This window comes from Amblyomma americanum, chromosome 1 (genome assembly GCF_052857255.1).
Source record: "Amblyomma americanum isolate KBUSLIRL-KWMA chromosome 1, ASM5285725v1, whole genome shotgun sequence".
NCBI lineage: Eukaryota > Metazoa > Arthropoda > Arachnida > Ixodida > Ixodidae > Amblyomma > Amblyomma americanum.
Window position 1 is genome coordinate 517,051,154 of NC_135497.1, and position 22,929 is coordinate 517,074,082.

A 22,929-nucleotide genomic window follows, 5' to 3' on the forward strand; every position below is an offset into this window, starting at 1 on the left:
GCGGCCTCGTCTGGAATATGCCTGTTGTTTATGGGACCCATTTACAGCCAAGAATATTTCCAAATTAGAAAGAGTGCAAAGAATCGCAGCCCGTTTCATTTGCAACAGATACAAACGAACAGATAGTGTAACAGCTATGATCAAATCTATTGGCCTAGAATCCCTGCAGACAAGGCGCACTGAAGCTAGGTTGAAATTTCTGTACCTAATATATAATAATCTCATTAAAATAAACGCTCATGATTATATTACTCCTGTTTCGCGAGCAGGTACGCGTTATAACCATGGCAAAATGCTACAAGAATTTCGTGCATATTCTAATACAGTTAAACACTCATTTTTTGTAAAATTGATTACAGACTGGGATGAACTCCCGAAGTGTGTAGTGAATAGCCCGAATGTAGAAATGTTTGTTGACAATTTGAGAGCCTTTTGTATGTGAAATCCTTGTTTTTTGCTTATTTTCGCATCATCTGTTCGCTTTTGAATGGCGCTAGTCTATATATGTATCTTGTTTATTTTTTACTTGTACCTTTGTTCACCCCTGCTTGGAGTCAAGCGACTCCGCAGTATAAATAAATAAATAAAATAAACTACAATTTATTGCTTGAAGAAGTCTGTTATCTTCTTCTGGCGAGTAGACGACAAGTGCTGTAGGACAAACGCCTCCACATCCTCGACCTTCCTGTGCACGTCATCGGGGACATCTTTGCAGCGCCCGAGGAATGATTGGGTCTTCTCTAGAAAGACTAGGACATCTGAGCCGGAAACAATTTCTTCCTCTTCGTGCGCTGATCCAGTGTCGGCATCGTCTTCGTCGCTACTACATTCTTCTTGCTCACACACTTGGTTCACGATGTCTTCGGTGGTGAGCTCCGCAGATGTAGCCGCCCCGCTGTCGCTATCCACATAATGCGAAAGTCGCTGTCCACATAAGTCGCTGTCCACGGTAGTTGCCCAGCCGCAGACGTTTTCTTGAGGGAGTCAGCTGCGACTCTCGATGTAGTTTTATAATCTTGTCCCGATCTTTGAGCATCGTTGCCATTGTTGACGTTGCCATTGTTGACGGTGTAATGTCAAGCTCCCTGCACAAGTCCGCTTGCTTTTTTCCAGCAGCTGCGACAGAATGTCCGCTTTTTCTTTAAGCGAAAACTGGCGTCGCTTCTTTTTAACGCGGGGGCCAGGAGAACTCATTGTCAGCAAAGCTAATGCACAACACAATCACAGCGCCGATAACTTTGCAGATCCCAACGTTCGCTGTCGACGTGGTGACACTGCGCTGAATAGGCTTAAGACTACTGCGCAGTATGTGACCACACGCTGGATGGATGATAATGGCCTTACCCTTTGTATCGGGCGGCAGCTTGCGCCGCCTAGCCTATATTCATTCAACGCGACACTCGCGTGATGGCGATACTGCTGGGGCTGTATCCGTTGCAACGAGTTCCCCAGCGCATAGGTGATGCTTCGGATGATGATGACAGGCGTCAGCTTCAGGGATTTGGTACGGAACTTCGACGGACCTTCGTAATAACGAAGCGTCTTGCGACGAATGCGAGATTAAATTACATACGTTATTCTGAAATATTCGGTAATTTGAAATTCGTAGTACTGAAAGTTTTTTACATTGAAAGTATAGGCATTTTGGCGGGGATTTAAAAAAAATTCGTAAATCTGAAAATTTCGTTAATCTGATGTTCGTAGTAACGAGATTTTACTGTAGTATGGCGGCAATGGCGGTTCGGGCGATGGCAGCTTTTGTTGCTGCTGCGAGTGCTAGCTGCGTGGACAGCAGCGTGGTGACGTTGGAGCCCTTGAGTGACGCCGATATAATTGAGGCTGCATGCTCCTCAGCAGACGTTGCAGGGCTCACATGCAGTGAGAAGAGCCGACAGTGATCAGTCCGATGGCGACGCTCGATGTTGCAGCACGCCACTGCTCTGTCAGTGAGAACTCTGACGTTGCGCAGGAGCTTTGGGCAAGCTGCAGATGATGTTGATGGAATCTCGATAGAAGAAACGCAAGCAGATGCACTTCGCCGATTACTTTTAATTTTGACAACCCTATCCCGTAAATAAACATGTTTTGGAGCATAAATAGCGTCATATATTCCAGCACTAAAGCTCCCTGCTCACGCGAATGCATTCCCGTACTTGTTTCTGGCGCATAACTGGCCGATCAATTTATTTCATTTGCCACTAGGACCGGATGAATTTAATTCTCAGAATATGCCCTCCACAAACGCGTAGTAGCGCCTAGCTCGTGGTAAACGAGTCTAGATGTGACTGCTTGGGGTTCTGCCTGCGCGGCGGGGCTCTACAACAGTTCATTCTGGCGCTGATTTGATAATTCGAACTTTGCTTAATTCGAACAATTTTCTGGTCCTCTTTGAGTTCGAATTAACGAGCTTTTATTGTACTGACTTAATGTGAGCCAAGAAATTCTTTTCAACATCTTGCTTCTTCTGGCACCATAGTTTTGTGATGACTGTGGTAGACACTCTCAGCCCTGGATTTTTTATTTTCTGCAGCTTTCTCATTTGCCGCCATGGGCTTGTGTTGCTTCTGCTCCAGGCATGTTACAGTGCTGCTGTGTGTCTGAAATGCGAGCACAGAGGCCAACAGTGAATGTGCCTCCCGAGTAGGGATTCCTTTGGCAGCCTGGCTGCGACCCAAGCCACGTGTTGATGAGGGACAAAGCTGGATTCGTTCTTGCGTAGGTGGAAAAGACGCGGCAGACCATCCAGTTTGAGCTGGAGGACATCGACACCAAGCCGGACCAGGAGCAGCTGCTTTTCGAGATGATCCATGCTGTGAGTACACTCTCTTCAGATGCTTTGTGGAGGGTAGCACCAACTTTTTGGACAGCACGGAAAGAAGGGTGCAGACGGGAGGAGGAGTGCTACTAGCAACTTTGAAGTCTACAGTAAAGCCTCATTAATTTGGACTTCAAGTGACTGTGAGTTATTGAAAGGTTGAATTATCAAATGTTGCCCAAAAAACTGCCAAAAGCTGTCCACATCACCATAATTTTAATTGGTGAAAACCAGTATGATTTACTCATCTGCTTTTCAATTCAGATGATAACTACACGGCAACGACAATTTTTCGGAGTTCCGCCAAATTCTGTAGTATTACGTGCACTCTGTTGTCGGGAGCATCGAAGCAGAACTGCTTCAAAAATTGTAGAGGCATGCACGGCCTCTTTTACTGTGCAAAGTGGTAGCATTGAAACTTCCTTACAAGTTACACCTGAGGAGGAGGCTCCACCACGCAAACTGCGAACAGTGCTGCTTGATGCGGGCACAGTTTTGCCACGCTGGAAGAATGGAGGAACCATGCAGAAAGCAGAGAGGGAAATGTGCTGGCGATGGAATGTTCAGGTGTCTTCTAGGAAGAACCGAGAAGGACTTTCAATATATGGCGTCCATAACAGTGCACAGCTGGGCATTGACGCAAAGCTCAGAAAAGTGAAACACAGGTATGTGCTCATACCATTTTCCATAATTTGTGGCCCTCCAGTTACCATCGCGCCGATATTAAGCGCTCATGAGAGGTGCACGGATGATACTTCATCGTGCATTTCAAGTTTTAGTAATGCTTTTTGGACGATTGCTTGCTGTGCCGGTCATGTCTTGACACGAATTGACCGGTATTAGTCCATCTGCTTCCCATTTTAGGTGGTTAGAGTGGGGAGGTGTGCGCATTGGAGTGCCAGAGAGTGTAACACCAATTCAGGATGAAGCGGTGGCGCTGCTGTCAGCAGTTAGATCTCTTCCACGGACAGGCCAGGCTTCGCTGTGGGGATTTCGTCTGATAGTGCTTCAAGTCTGCCAAACCTCTTTCGTTGCTGCAGTAGTATGAAGCAGATGTGGCGTCTGCTACAATGCTGTGTTGGTCCTCCTCATGAAAACAGTCGTCCTTGAGTCATTTGGGTGCTACACTTCCATTTGATGTAGCTGTCTTTTTTTTTTTGATGGCAGTATCTTCGATAGGTACCATATTTATACGACTGTAAGTCGACCTATTTTTCAAAATTTAAAAATCTGAAGTGGGGTGGTCAGCTTACAATGGGAACGATAGCATGCTACCATAAACAAAGGCAAGACAAACGAGATATCAGGCATGCTATAGTGTGGTTGCATTTTTGCTGCGCGGCTCCATCGCATTGCTCTTGGTGCTGGCCTTGAGCAGCTGCTATGTCAGCACGCAAAACCGGCATCCCTTCCCCGCGCGCAGTGGCCGATGGCAGCTGTCAGTAAGCAGCAAACCGCCCCCCCCCCCCCCCCCCCTTCTCCCCCCACGTGTCTGCTGATAAGCGGCGGTGGCCCAATAACACATTCGCTTCTACTCTTAATAGGCGTCCTCCCAGTTTCTTTTTTTACTTTCAACTGCGCACTTGGCTCTCAAGGGAGCGTCGATAGTTGATGGAAGGGTCACTGTTCCAATCGTGGGGGCACCACCACTTGGAACGGCAGCGGCGCCGGGGAGTGTCGATAGGCGACAGAATTTTGTCTTTGCTGACTGTAGTGTTCCCATATATGCCCCCAATATACAGGAACGCTGTTGCTGACGAATGACCGCTTGTGGAGAGAGCCCGCGCTGTCAGTTCGTGCGGCACGTCTGTGACGCGTTGGCAGTGTTCCATGCTGTACAGTCAGTTTTTTGTACCTAGTAAATGACATTGCGAGAATATCACTGGCAGCGTGGACAACAACAAAAATGGCTGCAAGGCGTGATCTGCTTGTCCACCTTAGGATAAGAGCCATGCAGTCGTTCAGGTTTAGCAGCAAGCTCTTTCTGCTGTGGGGGGATAGGGTAGGGAGTGGAGGGGAGGGGGAAAGACAAGAAGCATTGTGAATGCATCACTGTGAAAGCTCGTTAATTTGACTTCCGTTACTTGGGTGCCCCATTTCCAAGCATAGTCTGACCTCTAAATTTCAACAAGGCGCCATTGTTGCGGTTTTCTTAGCTTCGCACCCCAGTCCATGGTGACGATAGTGACTATCGGCCACGCATCAGCCAGCCAACAGAGCACAAATGTGTGCCGTTTCGGACTGACTGGTGCCGCCCCCTTGCATTCATCCACTTGATTCCTGCATTCCAGTGAGGGCGCCAAAACTGCATGCCTTCTCACTCGTGACACGCCCGCTTGTGAGAGCTTCATCGCCACTGTGTCGCACCGTGAAAGATGCCGCGGGGCCTTCGTCATTTTGGAGTTGTTTTGTTTTGGTGCCCCTGGCAGTGGGCACGCAATAAAGCATTGATGGAAGTGTGAAATATAGTCAGTATTGCGCTGTGCCCATCTCAACAACAGACGATGATTGTACAGTCTTTAACCAAAAAAACATTTTCCACAATAGACACGGTTCTTGTGAGTTTCGTTAGGATCCTTCGATAATTCAAATTTGGACAATTGGAACACTTTTTCCAGTTTTCCTTGAAGTTCGAATTAACCAGCTTTTACAAGTGTAAATCCACTCCACATCCATCCCACAAGATCGACACATAAGTTGTTTAGCATTGCAGTCAGCTTCTTTGAGACGGGGCAGTGCTGAGCTCGCTTAGATGATTTCCTGCTTTCTGTCGCATACGTGCTATGCTCATCGTTCTCATGTTGTGCACTGAATATTTTTGACACTTATGTTCTCAGTGAAGATCGCGGCTGCGTGGTGCGGGGTGCGTTGCTGCAGCCGTCGGGCGTTCAGCGCGACGCATTTGGCGATACCTACGAAATGTGTTGCATACGGCAGCAATGCCCAATATGTAAAGGGAAGTAAACTCGGATTTTTTCGCTTTCTGAGCGCTTCCCGGGACAGCCTTCGACGCGTGGATAAAAGCAGTTTGCCGGCTCGGCGATCGTGCCGCCCTTGGGCACCGTCAAGCACGTCAAGACTGTGCGGGAATCACTTTGTGACAGGTACGGACGAGGTACTGTGCTTAAATGCGTGTGCAGTCTATCACGAAGTGTTTTATTCATGGGCAGGAAGGCCTCGATTGTCACCGCGGCACCCAGACTTCGTTCCGACGCTTTTTGCTTTCTCAAGCAAGAAGGCCAAATGGGCAAGTGCTGTGAGCCGCTTTCAATGCGCGATGGAGCGGGCAACGAAAAAGAAGCTACGACAGCATTCACGCATGGTGCTAAAATTTTGTCATAATCTCCTATGGAAATTTCCTTGTTTATGCCACTACACCCTGGCCAATCCCCCCGTGTGGGTATGTGCCATGTATTAAGAGGCAGAAGAAGAAGGTGCGTTATGTGTGTGTTCGAATCATATCCATGATGAAGAGCTCTGCGTGGTATCGCCGGAATGGATTGATGTGCGCCTCTCGCGCTCGTCTTTATGGACGCGCATGCTTGTTTAACCTATGCAGTGGTGTGTTGTGAGAAAATACAGTGAAATGCTAGCAGAGCTGCTTTGTTGCGAGTACCCTTATGCTTTTATAGCTCGTGTAGCTATTCTGCAGCGCTTGAGCACAACGATTGCTTGTGAAAACTGTTGTCCCCAGTCGTTTTCTGTACTATGGTGTGCACGATGTAGTATCCACCTTTCATGAATGGCAGGCATATACAATGGAAAACGCCAACCTCACTGATCGGGAATATTTCATTGAACATTATGTTCCGAATGTAGCCTTCAACTCTGAAGCGGCGGCCCTTGTTAGCTGGTGTTTGCATCGCATGCTGGATGATCGGAGATACTGAAGCATTTGCTCTTCGGTGGGCACTACAGCCTGCCTCGGACTTCGCACCAAGCCATCAGTCAACCCTAAAAATCCTCCAGGTACTGCCCAGGACACACCATCGTTGACAGATTCCAACAAAACGTGCTCCGCAGCGGCACTCAGTCCGGCCGGGTTGGGCGCGCAGTACCCTACCAGTGAGCTTCCAGCGTTGTACGCGAGGTGGCAGCACAGGAAAATGAAAAAGGCGGACTGCTTTTGAGCGAGACAAGCGCAAGTGTGCAAGAAAGCGTAACTGAACTGGCTGTCATAGATAAGCTTTGATTTGGAGAAGATGCACCGTATATACTCGTGTAATTTGTGCACCCCCAACTTTTTACTCATGTTCTTGAAAAGGAAAAAACCTTATACTCACATGCTTTGCACTCTGTGCTGTGCCAGACCACCAGCATGTACTTGAGTGCGTGCAAGGCAGATTTGGGAAGATCGGCGCAGCTGCGTCTCTGTGTGTGGTTGCCACAGGTGCGAGTGGTGAAGGCCTGATTTGTGCGCCGTTTACCCGGCTCGGTCGCGCTGGAAGTCGCTTTCCCGGATGAACAGTTCATGCGCACCCGAATCCGAAACTACTGAACCATTTCCTGTTTGGTTTGCCACTACTAGTCAGCTGGGCCGTCCGCGAGAGCTCCGTTTTATCACCCGTTATCTCCTTTGCCTCCCACTGCTGGCTTGCAATTATATTGTTGCACATTTATTGCTTTGAGCTGCACACGTGCCATCATGCCATCGCGTGGGGAACTGCATAGTGTGCGGCAGGGCAGGAGTGGGTATGCGTCTTATATTCTTATATTTGGAGTCAACGTGTTTGTTGGCCAGCAAGGAGTATGAGATGGGGGGTCTAGGTTTATATGGCAGTATACAGTATACATTGCGCGTTATGACCTTTGTAGGGTTTTTAAGAAGTGTTCAAAAAATTTTTATGTAGTTTGCACTACCTCTTTTTGAAACCCTAATTTTAAAAAATAAATGTGCAAATTACACGAGTAAATACGGTAATTAAGCTTTTTAAGCTTTTGCAAAGAAAAGTGAAGAGCCATACATCAGCACATTTGAGCTACTATGCTCGAAAGTATGTGCAGTGTATGTATGGGCTGTCCTGAGAGATTTAGAAACTCAATGGTACACACTCTAGAGTGCTTCTAAACCATTGTTTTAATGCTCCAAAGTGCTCCAGATTCGAAATTTTAGTCCTTGAGACTGTTGCTAAGTCAACGTTCCTCTTCCAGAGTGCTCCAAATTGGAAATTCCAGGACTCCAAAAATTGCTCCAAATTGCATTTTACCACTAGCATCACTGCTAGAGTATGGGGAGGCTACCTAGGAAGAGGGATAATCACTCCCAGATGCCATTCAAATCATTAGGAAAGCAGGTAATCTCCCCAAGCGAATTTTACAATTGCCATGCAGAGAACGGGCGTTTAACAAAAGATACAAGCATTTTGGGAAAACAATGATGGTGGGGACAGTAGATGAAGAGAAGAGATAAAAAGAAAGATGAGGACGGAAACATGATAAAGAAGCGGAGGAAAGTAAAAGCCAGGAGTCATGTGTGAAAGCGTGTAGAAAGTGAGTCGAGTCCCTACAACCAGCAGTATACAGTGGTGGGACTGGAAACATTGGTTGGATCTAATTTTAAATAAGGTTGTGAAAGTAGAAAACTATAAGGCCATTTTATCCTTAATTACGAAAGGTTCCTTGGCCAGTTAAGCATACCCTGTACCAGCATACGTCACACTGAGACAAGTCCCCTTCACAGCCCATCACACCCATTCACGCACCAGCTAACTAGTGCACGCACCAGTCGGACTAGTGCATTCAGTGCAGCTTAAAATTATTCATGCAAAAGACATTAAAGCGGCACTATAAATCGATTTGTGTGCTGTGCATTACAGCTGTGGTTTGTCAGAATGAGCCTTTCTGCACAGACACCGAGTTGGTTTTGCTCGGAGATGACTGCGCGCTGATGCCTGAGCTCCCCACATTTTTCTCCCCACATTTTTCAAATATACTAGATGGCAGGAGTTAACTTTTCTAAGTTCCCTTTGGGCTTCGTCTAGCTTTAAGATCTTTATGAGTTGCCCCTGGAGCATGAAGTGAGGGCTTGACAGCCTGGGCTCTTTCTTCGTCAGTTTACCTGAGAGTTGGAGCTCTTTTGTATCTGATGGAAACAGGATCTGATTAGAGTTTTCCGCTGCAGTCAGCTTCGTTTGACAATTTTTGCAATGAGCGGACGAAAAGGGACATGCACTCTTTTCGTTTGTGAGGAGCGCACCTCTTGAAAATGTTGCATGGATTTATAGTAATAATAAGAATCATTAAAGGGATCTCATTTTTACCAAGATTTCGGTCATTAGCGAAGACCTGGCAGTGAACACGTGATTACTTCCCTAACCTCTTCAGGGACAGAACTGGCACTTTTGAAGGCAATTAGATAATCACCTGCATACGGGAACACACGATCGAGCTGCTCTTGTAGACTGTAGTGCACAAACCAGTTTTTTAGCTGTAACGATAAGCATTTATAATCGGTGGAGGCAACATCCAAACGGCGTCATTTTGTTGATATGAAGGAAATGAGGGCACGAAAACAAAGAAAAGCAGAGTATGCGACATATCTTAGGTCTGGAATACGACCATAACGATGGGACTTGTTAAGATTTCAAGAGAGTGTTCGAGCAGAATAAAAGCGGGTGAACAGTTCTGGCCAATTATGCTGTGGTCCAGAAGACGCAGAAAAGGACAGGGGCTGCATGCTGACCCTTACACACACCGCGCTTTTAAAGCACAGGCAGTGGCTACGACCTAGTGGACAAGAGCCCGGCTTCTACACTTTCCCAATGTTTCACGCTAATGCAAAGTATACCGTTGGATTTGATGGCATAAGTAACGTCGAATTTGTTAACTTGTGCAAGCGTGTTTATTTATTCCTAGGTATTTCATGCGTATGTGTCTCTGCCTACGTTTTCCGGTGTGCTTGTTACTTTGCTGTGTTTTATTGCCTTGTATTGTCACGTTGCAGTCTTCCTCCCCTGCGTCGAGGATATACAGTTGTAAGAAAGGGCCATTTATTATACACATGTTTCTTCTTTCCGCAAGTGTCGTTCTGTGCAGCGAGCGTGCTTTTGTGCCTACACGTGTGCTTTCTGTACGGGGAGCGTCCTTGGCGCCTCCCACCGTCCTGCGAACGGACCGATGGTCGCCCGCTTCGTTACCAATTGGTGTGGTCGTTAGGGTCGCGGGCAATGCCCCCGCCACCCGAAGTACGAACTGGAGAGCCGCGCGGCGTCTGCTTTCAAGTGGGCCCGTGCACATGTGCGCGTGAGTGTGTGCGTGTGTGTGTGCTTCCGGTGCATTGTAAGTGCGCGGTAGCCTGCGGCGCTGGGAGGAGACACAGCGAAGAGACGGACGACAAGGAACGAGTGTGTCTCGGAGAGTGTGTGTGTGCGATGCTCGACGGTGCGGGTGTGCGAGCGGGTGCGAATTCGCGAGTAACTATTTTGGCATGTAAATAAGTTTTTTGTAAATATATCCTTTTGCATTTCCTTCACATGAGTGCTTAATCGTCTCATTTCTTCAGCGCGTATTTGCTAACATTAATTTAATCTTAAGGGTCATCTCTAACACAGTTAAACCTCTATGTAACGAACACCAGTGTAATGAAATCCTCGATGTAACGAAGTGTTCCAGTTTTCACAACTTCACGTCCATAGAACACCATGTATTTTTGGCCTCGAAATACCGAAGTAGGTTTTGGCACACTTTAAATGTAACGAAGTTTCATTGCTGTCTGGAAACAAACATGAGCAAAAAGTTGTATCGCGGAGGTGTGTCGAAACGCGCATTGGAGCGCGTACATAATATGGGTGCTGCCGGCTCTCGCATACAGAGCGCATGGGCAGACGCAAATACAACGGTGATTATAGTGGTGAGCGTGCCACCGGCCACGCCATCTGGCATAGTGCAAGCGAGGCTGGCACGAGCGTCTGCACAGCCATGGCAGTCTGCCAGGCCAGCCCACGGCTGTTGCTATCTTGCTGAAAATTGGCGCTGCATGCGACGCACTGCTTGTGCCCTAAGGCTGCGCGTCATGTTTATCGCGTTTAAAGATGCCTAAAGCTTGGTAAAAGGGCTGGAAGGGTAGTACAGTTGGCACACCCATCAGCTATGTAGCCGCTTCTCACAGAGACTATGGGTGGGTCTGATTTTATTTCATTGGTTGGTGATTGGAGGACACTTCTCACTATCGCCAACATAGAGAAAGAAAGGAAAATAAGGGGGGGAGGGTGAGCATACATGGTGTGGCCCGCCACGAGGCTGCTTCCGACGGCCACGAGGTCGCAGCGGTGGCAGCGTCGGAACACTTTGTCGTGTCGGCGGTGTGCTAAGACAAATGTGTTGTTCCTGTTACCCACGAGGTGGTTGTCGTGATAGACGTGGTAAGGTGACTAGCGATCTCGCAACAAAGACGCGAGTAACGCCGTTGCTGCTTTTGAAGAAAGGGCAGAAGTAACGGAGCACTTTAATCGCAAATAAAGGCTTTTCCTTTGAGTTACCTGCAACATGTTTTTGGCAGATTTGTTAGCATGCTAGGAGACGACTTGCGATGTGTATAGAAATTTCAGTGTTACGAAGTAAACTGCCGATTTTACCGACTTCGTTAAATTGAGGTTTAACTGTCGGACGATATGGGACGTGGAAACACAAAACATTGCCGTGTAATTAATGCATTTGCCTAGAAGCAACACAAACCCGAGTGAAACTACACACGCACAAAGTGTGCATGCATAGTGAGTGGCTGGCCCAAAGCACATCACTGCCGATGAGCAGTTTAATGCCTGCAGCCCATTGGTCACTCCCTACACACCTGTTTGCCCTTAATTGCTTTCCCACTCAACTTATTCAGTGCTTTCTCCTTCTCAGTGACCCACACTTCCTGCTTTCCACATCCATAGCCACCTACTCCTTTGCACTTGCAGTGTTGCATGCTTTGCCTCAAGGTCATCAAAAAGCTGACTTCTAGTGGCTTTCAAGCCTGGTGGCAAAGATCACTTTGCTACTGTGAAAAGCTCCGAAGAAGAAAAAAAGAATTCACACTGTGTTCATAGCTTGCTTCCTAGTATGTATAAAGCAAAGTGCATTCTGAAGCATTATTTGATGTCTTCCACTGAACTTCACGGAATGTAAATTTTTTCACCGCAGAAAGCAGGGCCCTTATGCATGAGTCATACCCAGTTATGTTTTTAATGGTTGCAGATTCCTAGATGTCTCTTTTGAGGTTTGTCTTCCCTCTGTTGATATCTGCCGCTGGATTCTCTTCCCTCTGCTGTTTCAAACTTCGTGTAACCCCTGCATTTCTTGCAGTGCTGTACAGCGTTGGCATCAGTATCAGATTTCAAGGACCAACAGTGCTATCGCAGTCTGTACTTGTAACATTGTCCTGCCTGCCCCATGAAAATGCTATCACAACTGAGTGGGAACTTGTAAACCACTGCTGTGGCACAAAAGTTATGTGTGATCTGCAACTTTGCCCTCCTGAAGGGAATCGATCAAGGTGGATTTTGTTTCAGGCCAAGAAATTAGGTTCAGTTTTTTTTTTTCAACATCCATCTGAAGTGGATTGGTAATTGTAATGAATAGATTCCAGTTTTCTCTTTTTGTTCTTGCATTTTCACTGCAATTTTCATCCATAAGAACATTATTCAGAATTAAGAGCTTCAGTGGATATAATGAAATTTCACAGTGATCAGCCAACAAAATTTTCAGCTGCAGTGCAAAGTGGCAGCCACAGTTGTGTCGTTTGTGCAAAATGTGAACACCACGTTTGGCGCTCAGATGACTGTGTAAGCGTTGCACGGGGCCGGTCCTGACTGCCCCACCATCTCTTCGGAGTGGATGTGGAACAGCTTTTGACATGCAGCCAATGTGCTACAGTGCATGTTCTCAGTTCCAGTTTCTCCTGTGTATCACTTTAAGGTCTCAAACTACAAAATAATATCGGAGGCTGCACCACTTCTGAGATGTGCATTTGCTATGGAAGACCTCACAGAGGCTTACCCATTGGCCTCCTAGCCCTGTGCCGGCTGTGGCCGCACTGTTCCTGTGAACTTCATTGCATCTGCCCACCCGTCTCTCCAAGGCTGTAACATTTGCAAAGGTGCGAGTGGGGTTGGTTGGTTCTGCGTAATTAACTTGAGCAGTACATTATTCTGGGCACGGACAGCAACAGGGGAAGATAAAAACTGTGTGAGATGGTACTCTGGCTGTTTGTGTTATTTTTACGTTCCCCTGGTGTTGTCCATGCCCAGAGTAGCGCATTGCTCATGTTCATTATGCAAGATTGCCAGCCTGCGTCTACATGAAGTGATGCTGGAGAGAAGCCGCAAAAATGTGCCAAGTAAGAAGTGCAATAAAGTTGCCATGTGTGTTGTTATCTTTAGTCTTTGTGTTGAGCTGGGTCCAGAGTGGCTGCTATCCTTGGACTGGCAACTGCTTTTATAGCAAGTAGTATACTTCTGCGAAAACCTCATGGCACCAGCTGTTGGTGCCTTCTACACAGCAGTTAGAAAAACTGTGCAATCAGGAATCTCAGTATGTATCGCTGGACAGACTTGCGCAGAGAAACCTGACACCAGCTCATGGACAAGGGCACATGTGCCACTACACCATACATTAATTTGGAGAAGAGCTAAAACTGCTTTGCAGGAACGGCCTGGTTGAGCCTGTGGTTGAAATTATAATGCCGCAGGCTGCCTACGGCAACAACACTCTGGGCCTGCCCAAGCTGTGCCCCCGAGAAAACCTGCCACTCATCAACCGCCAGCTGCTGTACACCTACCTGAGCCACCACTTCACGCCTACACGCATGGTGGTGGCAGGTGTTGGCGTCGAACATGCTGCGCTCGTCGAGACCGTCCACAGGTGAGGGAGTTACACTCCACACATGCAAATAGGGTCCCCTCTTCAATGCACTGCATTTCAAGAAAGTGCATTCGCATGGCTGTTGGAAATAGAGCACTGTTTCACTCAAACCCATTGTAGTGTTTGCTGCTGGAAAACCTCGTTAACTTCGTCAATTCGTAAATCCAGATAATTCCAGCCACTGCAGTGACTCATTGTTATGGTGCTCAGCTGCGGACTCGAAAGACGTGGGTTCGATCCAGGCCGCAGCAGTCGCATTTCGATGGATGCAAAAGTGAGTTCCCATGAGTACTGTGCGATCTCAGTGCACAGTAAAGAACCCCAAGTGGTTGAAATTACCAGAGCCCTCCACTACGGTGTCCCTCATAGGCTGAGTCGCTTTGGGAAGTTAAAGCCCATAAACGATACCAAATCCAGACAATTAGTAATTCCGGCATAGACCTGACCAAAATTCATACAAGTGTGTGGGGCTGGACACTTGTTGATTAGGACTCAACCGAGCTCACACCAGGTAATTCGTACTGGCTCCAGTTTGAAGGCCGTGTCGAGGTGTGGCAATTGGTGCGCGATCACCCAAATAACTTTCCTCAGTATGGTGCAGTGCTGCCCGCGAACCTCTGACATGCGTGCAGCAGCAGTTGTAGTGACAGTCGGAGGGAACTTTTCCCGAAAGTTTTGGTTTCGCTCTTCTGAGCTTTGCGCCGATTCGTGGTGGTGGCAGCTATTGGCCACGCATTGGCCATTGAGCTGAGCATAGCTGTGCATGCCGCTTGGGCTCTTCTTTTTTCTTTCTCTGTTTTCAGAAGGCGGGTCACTGTTCTGGCATTGACGCATGCTTCCTTTGCTTCTATCCTTGTGGTTCTTCCTAGGTGCTGAAACTGCACGCTAGCTGGGCGCTATTCGCAATATGTGCAATGGAGCCCCTTCACACGCGATGACACCTTGTGAGGAGGAAGGAAGTGGAGGAAGTCTTTACCATTTTGTAGTACTTCCACGTTGACATTCCTGGCAACGTGCACAGTGTAGCATCTTACAGAACTGCGAAAAATCAATGTTGCTGCGCAGTTTTCGTCTCAAAAGCTGACAGCCACCGCCGAGTTTTGATATGGACAGTTTACTGCTGTTTATTTTGGGCCATTGATAATTCGGACACTTTTCCCAGTCTCTTGTAATCATAATGAGTTTTTACTGTTGTATGTGTGTATATAAACCAGGAAGGTACTATGGAAAAGACAGACTGTTAGGTGTGCATGTCCTTGTAAGTTTCTTTCATGTGGCACTCTAGTAGCTCATTATGTAATGGGCCAAGTTTCAAAAAGTGGCCTGTGCAACTGTAACACAAACTTTTGCCAGTGCATTGCTGTAGTTTTAATCGGTTATGACGCCACCATTTCAAATGCTAGCACAAAAGGAGTCCACGTGCTTTAGCTGCAAGTTTGATACCTTTGATGCCTTTAAGCTTGTCGAATTCTAAAGCCTCTTCAGCAGCCGTTTAAGCATTGGGTTTGGTGCACTTGCTGAATCAGCTGTGTGCAAAAAAAGAAAAATGGATTGTTGTAGTGCATGCATGTGTGTTTCCATCGAGCATCAGCTGTGCTTGCAGAGCAAGCTTGTGCTCCACCAGAGGCATGTGTGACCTGTGGTGGGAGCCTTAGTTCATTCTCTGAGCGATGCCCGCATGCAGGTACTTCGTGGAGCAGCCACCACTGTGGATGGAGAACCCAGAACTGGTCCTTGACCCAAAACTGGAGCCGGACCAGTCCATTGCCCAGTACACGGGGGGCATCATCAAGGCAAGCACACTTCTGCTTTGCACCTGATGCCTCCTGCCATAGCACAGCATTCCCAAGCTTGACCAGAGTAACAGACACATTTCGTCTGGTGGTTTGGTGCCAGTCACATGAGTCCCATAGTGTATAGCTTCTGAGCACAGTGCTCCGGACATCAACTGTGGGAAAGGGGTGTGATAAGAATGCAGAAAACGGTGGCGCTTTGGGCAGTGGCAGATTAAGCTCCACTGCCAGAGCATGCACACTTTTGTCTGCTGCTGTGCAGCCCTACTCCCATTCCACTTATATGAACATCTAGGTCCGGCATGTCAGCAGGCTTTGAGCTGTCAGAAATTGGGGTCGTGACAGTCAGTGCACCATTATTGTCCTGGACAGATAAATGTAAATTTTACCGGATAATTGCTCTTTGACGAGGCAGCATCTAATGGAGTTGCTGGCATCAAACACCCCACCCCACCCTGAGCAGCATCAGTGGCATCAGCATGTGTCCCGCAACGAACCAGTCAACCATTCTTCTCTGTGCTTTCAACAGGCGCTGTTTCTTTGTGTGTTGTGCCATGGCTAGTAGATTAGGTTACCACCATCTCTGATTACTTCAAATCGCTAAGTTCATTCAATAAATGTACCGTGTTCCCGCAGGGAAATTTTTTGGCCTGGGTACCATTTATTTCATTCCCAGTGACTTTGAATTAACGTTTTACTGTACTGTCACTAACAGGTTTTTCAGACTTGCTGGGGACTACAAAATTATCCAAAAAATCAGGCAGTGCAAATAATCCTGTTCACCCCCCAAAAAAAGAAAATCACTTTTCTTTAACTCTTGGTTGCCAAGCTGCCTGAGAAAGGTGTTGCAACTTGTATCAGCTGTTGCGTGGGTTTACACGAATGACAAGACACGTACAGTGCATGTTAGCTTGCCGTGCTGCCAACTGGTGTGCCTCCCCTCTTTTATTGAACCTTTTGAACACATGTTTTTACCTGATGGAAGAGCATAGTCGGTGCCTGCTGGGCTTCGCAGTCTGGCAGCCAGACCTAAACTTGTAGGGCACCTCATCCGGCCTGATGTTGACGCTGGGATCTTCCAGTGGGGGAAATTGTATTTGGCTTTGTGGCTTTGGATGCTCCTCCCGGCCTGCTGTGGCCTTCTCGTGGAGCTTTCCATGAGACCGAGTGTTAGGCGCTCCTGACATGTCATCAGTGAGGTGCGTAACATGGAGATGTTCATTTTCACAAGCTACCATGTTGTCTCAGGTTCTCTGAATCAAACTGAACTTCCTGGGACACACTTGCTTCAGAAGCTTGCATTGTGCCTCCGGTTGTAACCTGGGACCTGGTTTTGCTTCTGCTCTATATCGCTCTGATCGGGCTTCATTATCCCGCTTGTATTTGGGGGCAGGATGTCCACAGAAACCAGAGTCGTCCTGTGCATGAGCAGCGCCCTGCTAGGGTCTATTTCCCGGAGAGTGCATTTGGCAACCACCAGCATTCTTTGCAGTCTTTGCCATTACCCACTGGCTGCTGGAGAATGTTCTCGATGGGTTCCACCTGGTCCTTCCCTGTGAATGTCAAACTTCTGGGACCCAAATTGTGGTCCATTATCTAACCTGAACAGACAGATATAAAAAGACTCTGTGTATGGGGTCGCACATGAAGGTGGGCTAAGCAGTTTTTCTTGTACAGTATTGTTTCGAAATATGGGCATCTGTGGTGGCTACACACTAGAGACCCACCTCTGTGTGTGTGTCTTGCACAGGAATTAAGAGCTGTCAAGTTCCTTCAGTTCCAGAGAGGAGTTGGTAGCACCAATGGCTCTCATGGGCTCCACTCTGGGAATGCTCTCTCCAGTGCAAGTTGGCAAACTCTCATCCAGCTGAGCTCTCTTGCACCATTTTCATCGTTTCTGTGACATTCCTTGGTGCCCTTTGTACAGATGGCACGGGGCTCTCTTCCTCAGTGCCCTTGTGATGATCGAGCCAGGTGTGTTTAACCAGCGGGCTTTGTGTCTCATTCCGAGCGATTAGCTGCTGCCATAGAGGTAAACTTATGCGGTGTGTGCCGGTGTAGTAATTTAGAAAAGTCATCCGTTTGGGGTAATTACCATGATATAACGCTTCAAGAGGAGATTGCAACCGCGTGTGAAATCGACAGTAGTGCGTTATTGAAACAGGATGTCGCCAAAAAGCATGCTCATTGGCTTGGCAGTTTCTGACTTGGGTAGGAAGGCTGGAAAATCAAGCAACATACCAAAACGACCAAAATGGTCGTGCAACCTCCGCGACTCACAAGTGTTAATTTGTGAGTCCCGCATGTTGCAAAAAAGCGGCAGCCACGGGACGGTGGCAAGCTGCTCGATTTTCCAGCCTTACGACTTCATGCTCACAGGCGATTGCACGCCCTTCTCAACTCCGGTTAAGCCCTCCGTTGTGCAAGGTCGGACGCGCCGAACACCACCTGTCTCTTCTTCAGTTTTAAAAGGCAAAGTATAGGCCTTCCAATATGTTCAGGCTTTAGAACAGAAGGTGTTGGCTATTGCCTTCTGTGAAATAAAGCAGGTGATGACGGAATATTTTAGAACAATAAAATAGGGTAATTTTACTGCCTGACTGTTTTCCGATCACATATTCTGTTTGCTTTCGTTAGTTCAAACTTCAGTTAATCCGTGCATTTCGAATTAACGAACTTATACTATATACAGTACCAAGGTTAGCTAGTGTATATTGTACACAGCAAACTGAAATAGTGATAATTTGCTGATTGTTGCAACTTAAAAGAGGGATAGCAGTTTCGTTCTTTAACACGTTCACTGCGTAGCCCCTTATCATAGTTTTGATCTCTGTGCGTCGTGGCCCACCGGTGGGTCACCCGATGCTTTCCGCGGGTGCGTCGTGGCCCACCGGTGGGGCACATTTCTGAGGCTGTTTTTTCCGCCTGCTGAAAGATGGCTCTACTGGCATTTTCGGTTGCAGCTTGCGCGGGCTACTTCAATCATGTATGCTAGCGCAGAAAATCATCACGTAATTCCCTTGGCCCGTGCATTTCCAGGAAGTTGCTTCCCCTGGGGCCGCATTTTATAAGAATCCATTGTCCATTTTCCGCTCCATTTCGCGTGACGTAAGCCTGACTGAATCATCAGACGAAAGCAGCAGTCGATCAATCAAAGAACTGAAAAGCAGCAGATACCCGCGTTGACGATAGCCTTCGCCATTCGTTGCGCGCTGTGGTTCAATATGGGCTGCAATGTGCATCCAATAGTGAGGTCCGGTCGCCAATGAGCCAATAGTCAGGTGGCTTCCCACGGACGTTTGAACGGCACGGCTACGTCATCGAACAATAATGACCTGACGTAAAGGACCAAATGGATCATAGAAACAAAATGGATAATGGCTTCTTGTAGCATACGGCATCTGGAGAATTTATCTAGTCATTTATTACCGCGACTCTGCTCGCTTCATCCCCAGTGAACGCGACTGAAGCGCGTTCTCAAGGATGTCCTTGAAAAGCGGCGCCCTTTCTGTCTACCAAATTTCTGCTTTATGCAACTAGAGCGTGGCCAAGAGTTTCGGTCGTTCTGGTCCGCACAAATGCCAGAGGCGCTTGTTGCTCTCGCACCCTCGATTCTTCTTTCTTTTCCTGGGCATGCACAAGTTTTCACAATAAAGGGTTTGCGTTTTGAAGCCATTGCCTGCTACGTTACCTACCCACCGACCAGCTCCCCTTTGTGGGGCAACATCACGTGACCCTGCGTTTCAGCATTCACTAAGCACCAATACTCAAGAACAAGACCTCAAACTCGACATTTTATTCAAGTACTTCCAGAATAATTTTCGTAAGAAAAAAAAAACAGTTCAAATCACAGCATTTGCAACTAAACGTCTTACGTGCCACCAGCTAACGATGTCAAAAACGTAGTCTATGTTCAGGAGTTCTACTCGTGCAGAAGATTGAAACATGGCAAACACATAAATGGCCTTCCCGCGCAATTTGCGCAGAATGTAACAACTTTCTTCGCCATTACCCTTGCCTGCTCTGGACTTCTGCGAGCTCTCAGCGATGCGTAGCATCCAGTACATCTCCTTCGGACAGACCGTGCAGGTCCATCGGCCTTTTCCAGCGTATGGGCGCGCTTTGTTCCGCGTGTCCATTCGGTCTCAATCTGAGCTGTGTCGAAGAGTGCTCGTGCCAACTCCTCGCGGAATTCGATGATTGGCAACGTTTTACCGTCCACCATTGAACGGACAACCCATGCGTTCACAACTGCAGTTCCAACGATGAGCTCCACCGCAGCTTTCCTATACCACTTGAGCCCTTTCCGTAGGCAGGAGTAGTAGGACGTCATTTGGTCACTGTAGTCTACGCCCTTTTTCGCCACGTTGTAGTCGAGGACTGTGCGCGGTTTCATGATCGGCTCACCCTTTCTCGTTTTTTTTCCGGTATCAACAAGGCTGGCGTCATGCTCAGCAACCGTTGTGATCATGAGAACGGGCCGTTTATCCAACCACTTCAGCACCTTTACGCCGTTGTGGGATTCAAGACCAACGACTTCGCCTTTTTTAACTCTAGCTTGTGTAACTTCTTTCGGAAGCCCCTTTCGGTTCGATCGGAGAGTGCCACATAAAAATGTATCATCTTTCAACAGGCGTGACGCAAGCGGCATGCTCGCGTAGAAGTTGTCGACGAAAAGTGTGCGACCGCAGCCGGTGAAGCCAGCCATCAAATTTACTACTACTTCTTCGGCATGCCCCATGCCCACTATGGCGCCAGATTTTCCGGCATATATCTGCACTTTCAATGTATAGCCCTCCTTCGTGCAGGCCTTGTATAGCTTGACTCCATATTTGTGGGCTTTACCAGGGATGTATTGCCTAAAGGCGAGGCGCCCACGCCACGGAATCATCGTTTCGTCAATGACAATCTGTTTGCCTGGCTCCAACACTGAGCAGAAATTGCGATTCATTTTTTCCATCAAGGGTCGAATACGATAGAGACGATCCTGCTGTGCGCTCGGTTCCTCGTTATCTGCGAAATGCCAGAACCTTAGTAGCAGCAGAAACCGGTCGCGGGCCATGTTCTGGCGAATGCAGCTTACGCCGTACAGATCGCTTCTTGCCCAGTAGTGCTGCAGACTAGGAAGCCTTACTAGACCCATGCAGATCAGTACACCAACAAACACTTTCATTTCTTGCACGTTTGTCTCAGTCCATTTCTTCACACGCGATTTCTCTTGTAGGACGTTCGAGTCTATGTACTGTTTCCCATACCTGTTTGTCTCATGAACCATCATGTCCCAAATGTCATCAGTCAAAAAAAGAGAAAACAAGCTGAGAGCATCGTTGCCAGTCGGGAGGCTGATTAGCACAGGAGGGCTCGAATACGATATCGCTCTAACTCTAGTCGTTATCGCATTCCAACTTTCGGTAGGTAATGCAGCCTGAACATCACCATTTTCTGAATCCTCAGATACCGCTTCGCCGCAATCGCTTGACTCACCATCCCACAGTTCAGAAGAACTTTCCAATAACTCTTCGAGGCTGTCATCGTCGCTGCTTGGACACTCAACGTTCGCTGGAGCAGAAGTTGTGCCGCACGAAGTGGATGGCAACGTATTTGGGCTGCCGTGTGTCCCGGCGGATCTGCTTCCACCGCAGGGTCTTTTCTTCTGGTTTTCTGTACCTCCGTCGAATTTTTGACAGTCCATCACGATTTTTGAATGCTCGTAAAAAATGGAAATCACAAGGATGAGGACCACGAGGCTTGGCACTGAGAGTGAGCCAAGTTATTGCGAATAGGACAGACTAATTCTTCAGCTGAGCTCTTGCACACATTGTGAGCGCTTTTCAAAAGTACGTTGCGCATGTGCAAAGCGCCCGAACAAAAGGCTGGCGCGGGTAGCTGGAACATTTTCTGCGCTGTTTCCTGATAGCCGTCAGCTTTATCATCAGACCCATTGCAAGCGCCAATGTCAATAAATACAGGCGTGCTTTATATCTCTACCGCCATCTGTGATATGATAGTGGAAACGCATTTTCACGCATTTGTGGAAGCATATCGTCGCCGCACTGCAAGAAACGCCTCGTTGTTTGCGCCACCACGGCTGGACTGCGTTGCGTGACCCACCGGTGGGCCACGACGCAGTGAACGTGTTAAGTGTGCGGGGAATGAATGGGCCAGGTAATGTTTTATTGTGGCATCAAATTAAACCAACTTTGTGTTTGTGGTCTAAGCACAGTGATACATATGAAGGTGGGCTAAACAGTTTGTCTTGTAGAGTGTTTTAGTGAAATATCTTATGAAATAAATGCAGTTGTCTACAAGGTTCTGACGTGACCCAAGTGGGCATAAGTTCAAGTTAGATTTCATCATAGGTACGCTGGGTGTGCGATGATAATCGGAGTGGATAAAATGAGCAGAATTCTGTTGAATCATTTCTAGCTGGCTAAACAGGTTGTTAGTGCCAGGATCTCAAATTGACACTTTGAGCTGCGAGTGAACAATGATTTTATAGACTAGTAAGCCTTGTGTCAGCTGGGGCTGTATGAAAGTTGTGCTTTAAGTATCCAAGCATGCAGTTAGTTTTGTTAACGATAAAACTGACGTGAATTTTCAAGCATAGGTTAGATGTGATATGAATACCCAAGTACTTGTATGATATGACAGATTCCAGGGCGGTATTGCTTAGGTGATACTTTGGTAAGTTGCTAGTTGTTAGGAATATGCACATGAATTTACATTTAAAAATTTACATTTCTTACCTGCTTTTTGTTCCATTCAGCCCTTTGGAAGAAAGAGTGACTATGAACACATTGTGACCACCTCTGTCGCCCCTTAACCATAAGTGTATGCATCATCGGAGGTTCATGAACTGCTGTCAGGAATCATAAAGTGGGAACGTAGTTGCATCTCAATGGCTCGCTTTACCTAGTCGAATACTACTTGCTGCTGTTGAGCTTGCAAATTCCGCTTTATGCCCTTCTTTGGGGTTTCCTGGGGTATGTCAGCTTGTCAGACAGCTTGGGTATGCTGCTGTTGAGCATGCCAATTCCGCTTTATGTCCTTCTTTGGGGTTTCCTGAGGTATGTCAGCTTGTCAGACAGCTTGGGTATGAACCTTTCCACCTGGTTAGCCATGTCTATAGATTTGCATTTCTTGGCTGCCGTGAGTGGTGTGAGAAAGCCCGCAATCCTTTCTGAATCTGGCAGGGCCCTTTTTAGCCTGGAATGTGGCCCAGAAATTTCGCTGAGGTTTTTGTGAACTGGCATTTGTCATTCAGTGTCAGATGCACAGCGTGCATTCTTATGAAAGCTTTCTCTAGCCGCTTGCCAAAATTTGGCAGCATTGCTCCTGTCTCCAAGATGTCATCCATGCAAGGTAAAACCGAAGGCATACCACTGAGCACCTGGAAATATTCAGGCACTGAAGAAATACTAAAAGGTAACCTCTGAAAGCAAATCCTTCTTAACGGGCTTATAAATGTAAGTTTGAGTT

At 47.4% G+C, this 22,929-nt stretch overlaps 1 protein-coding gene across 1 annotated transcript in view; it reads left to right on the forward strand.

Annotated features, from left to right (window-relative positions):
• LOC144116217 (mitochondrial-processing peptidase subunit alpha) overlaps nucleotides 1-22,929 on the forward strand; it is a 123,914-nt gene that overhangs the window by 33,528 nt on the left and 67,457 nt on the right. The window contains exons 6-8 of the mRNA XM_077650947.1: nucleotides 2,720-2,812; nucleotides 13,485-13,657; nucleotides 15,342-15,450. Of these exons, the coding sequence (XP_077507073.1) occupies nucleotides 2,720-2,812; nucleotides 13,485-13,657; nucleotides 15,342-15,450 (375 nt within the window). The remainder of the gene's footprint in view (nucleotides 1-2,719; nucleotides 2,813-13,484; nucleotides 13,658-15,341; nucleotides 15,451-22,929) is intronic.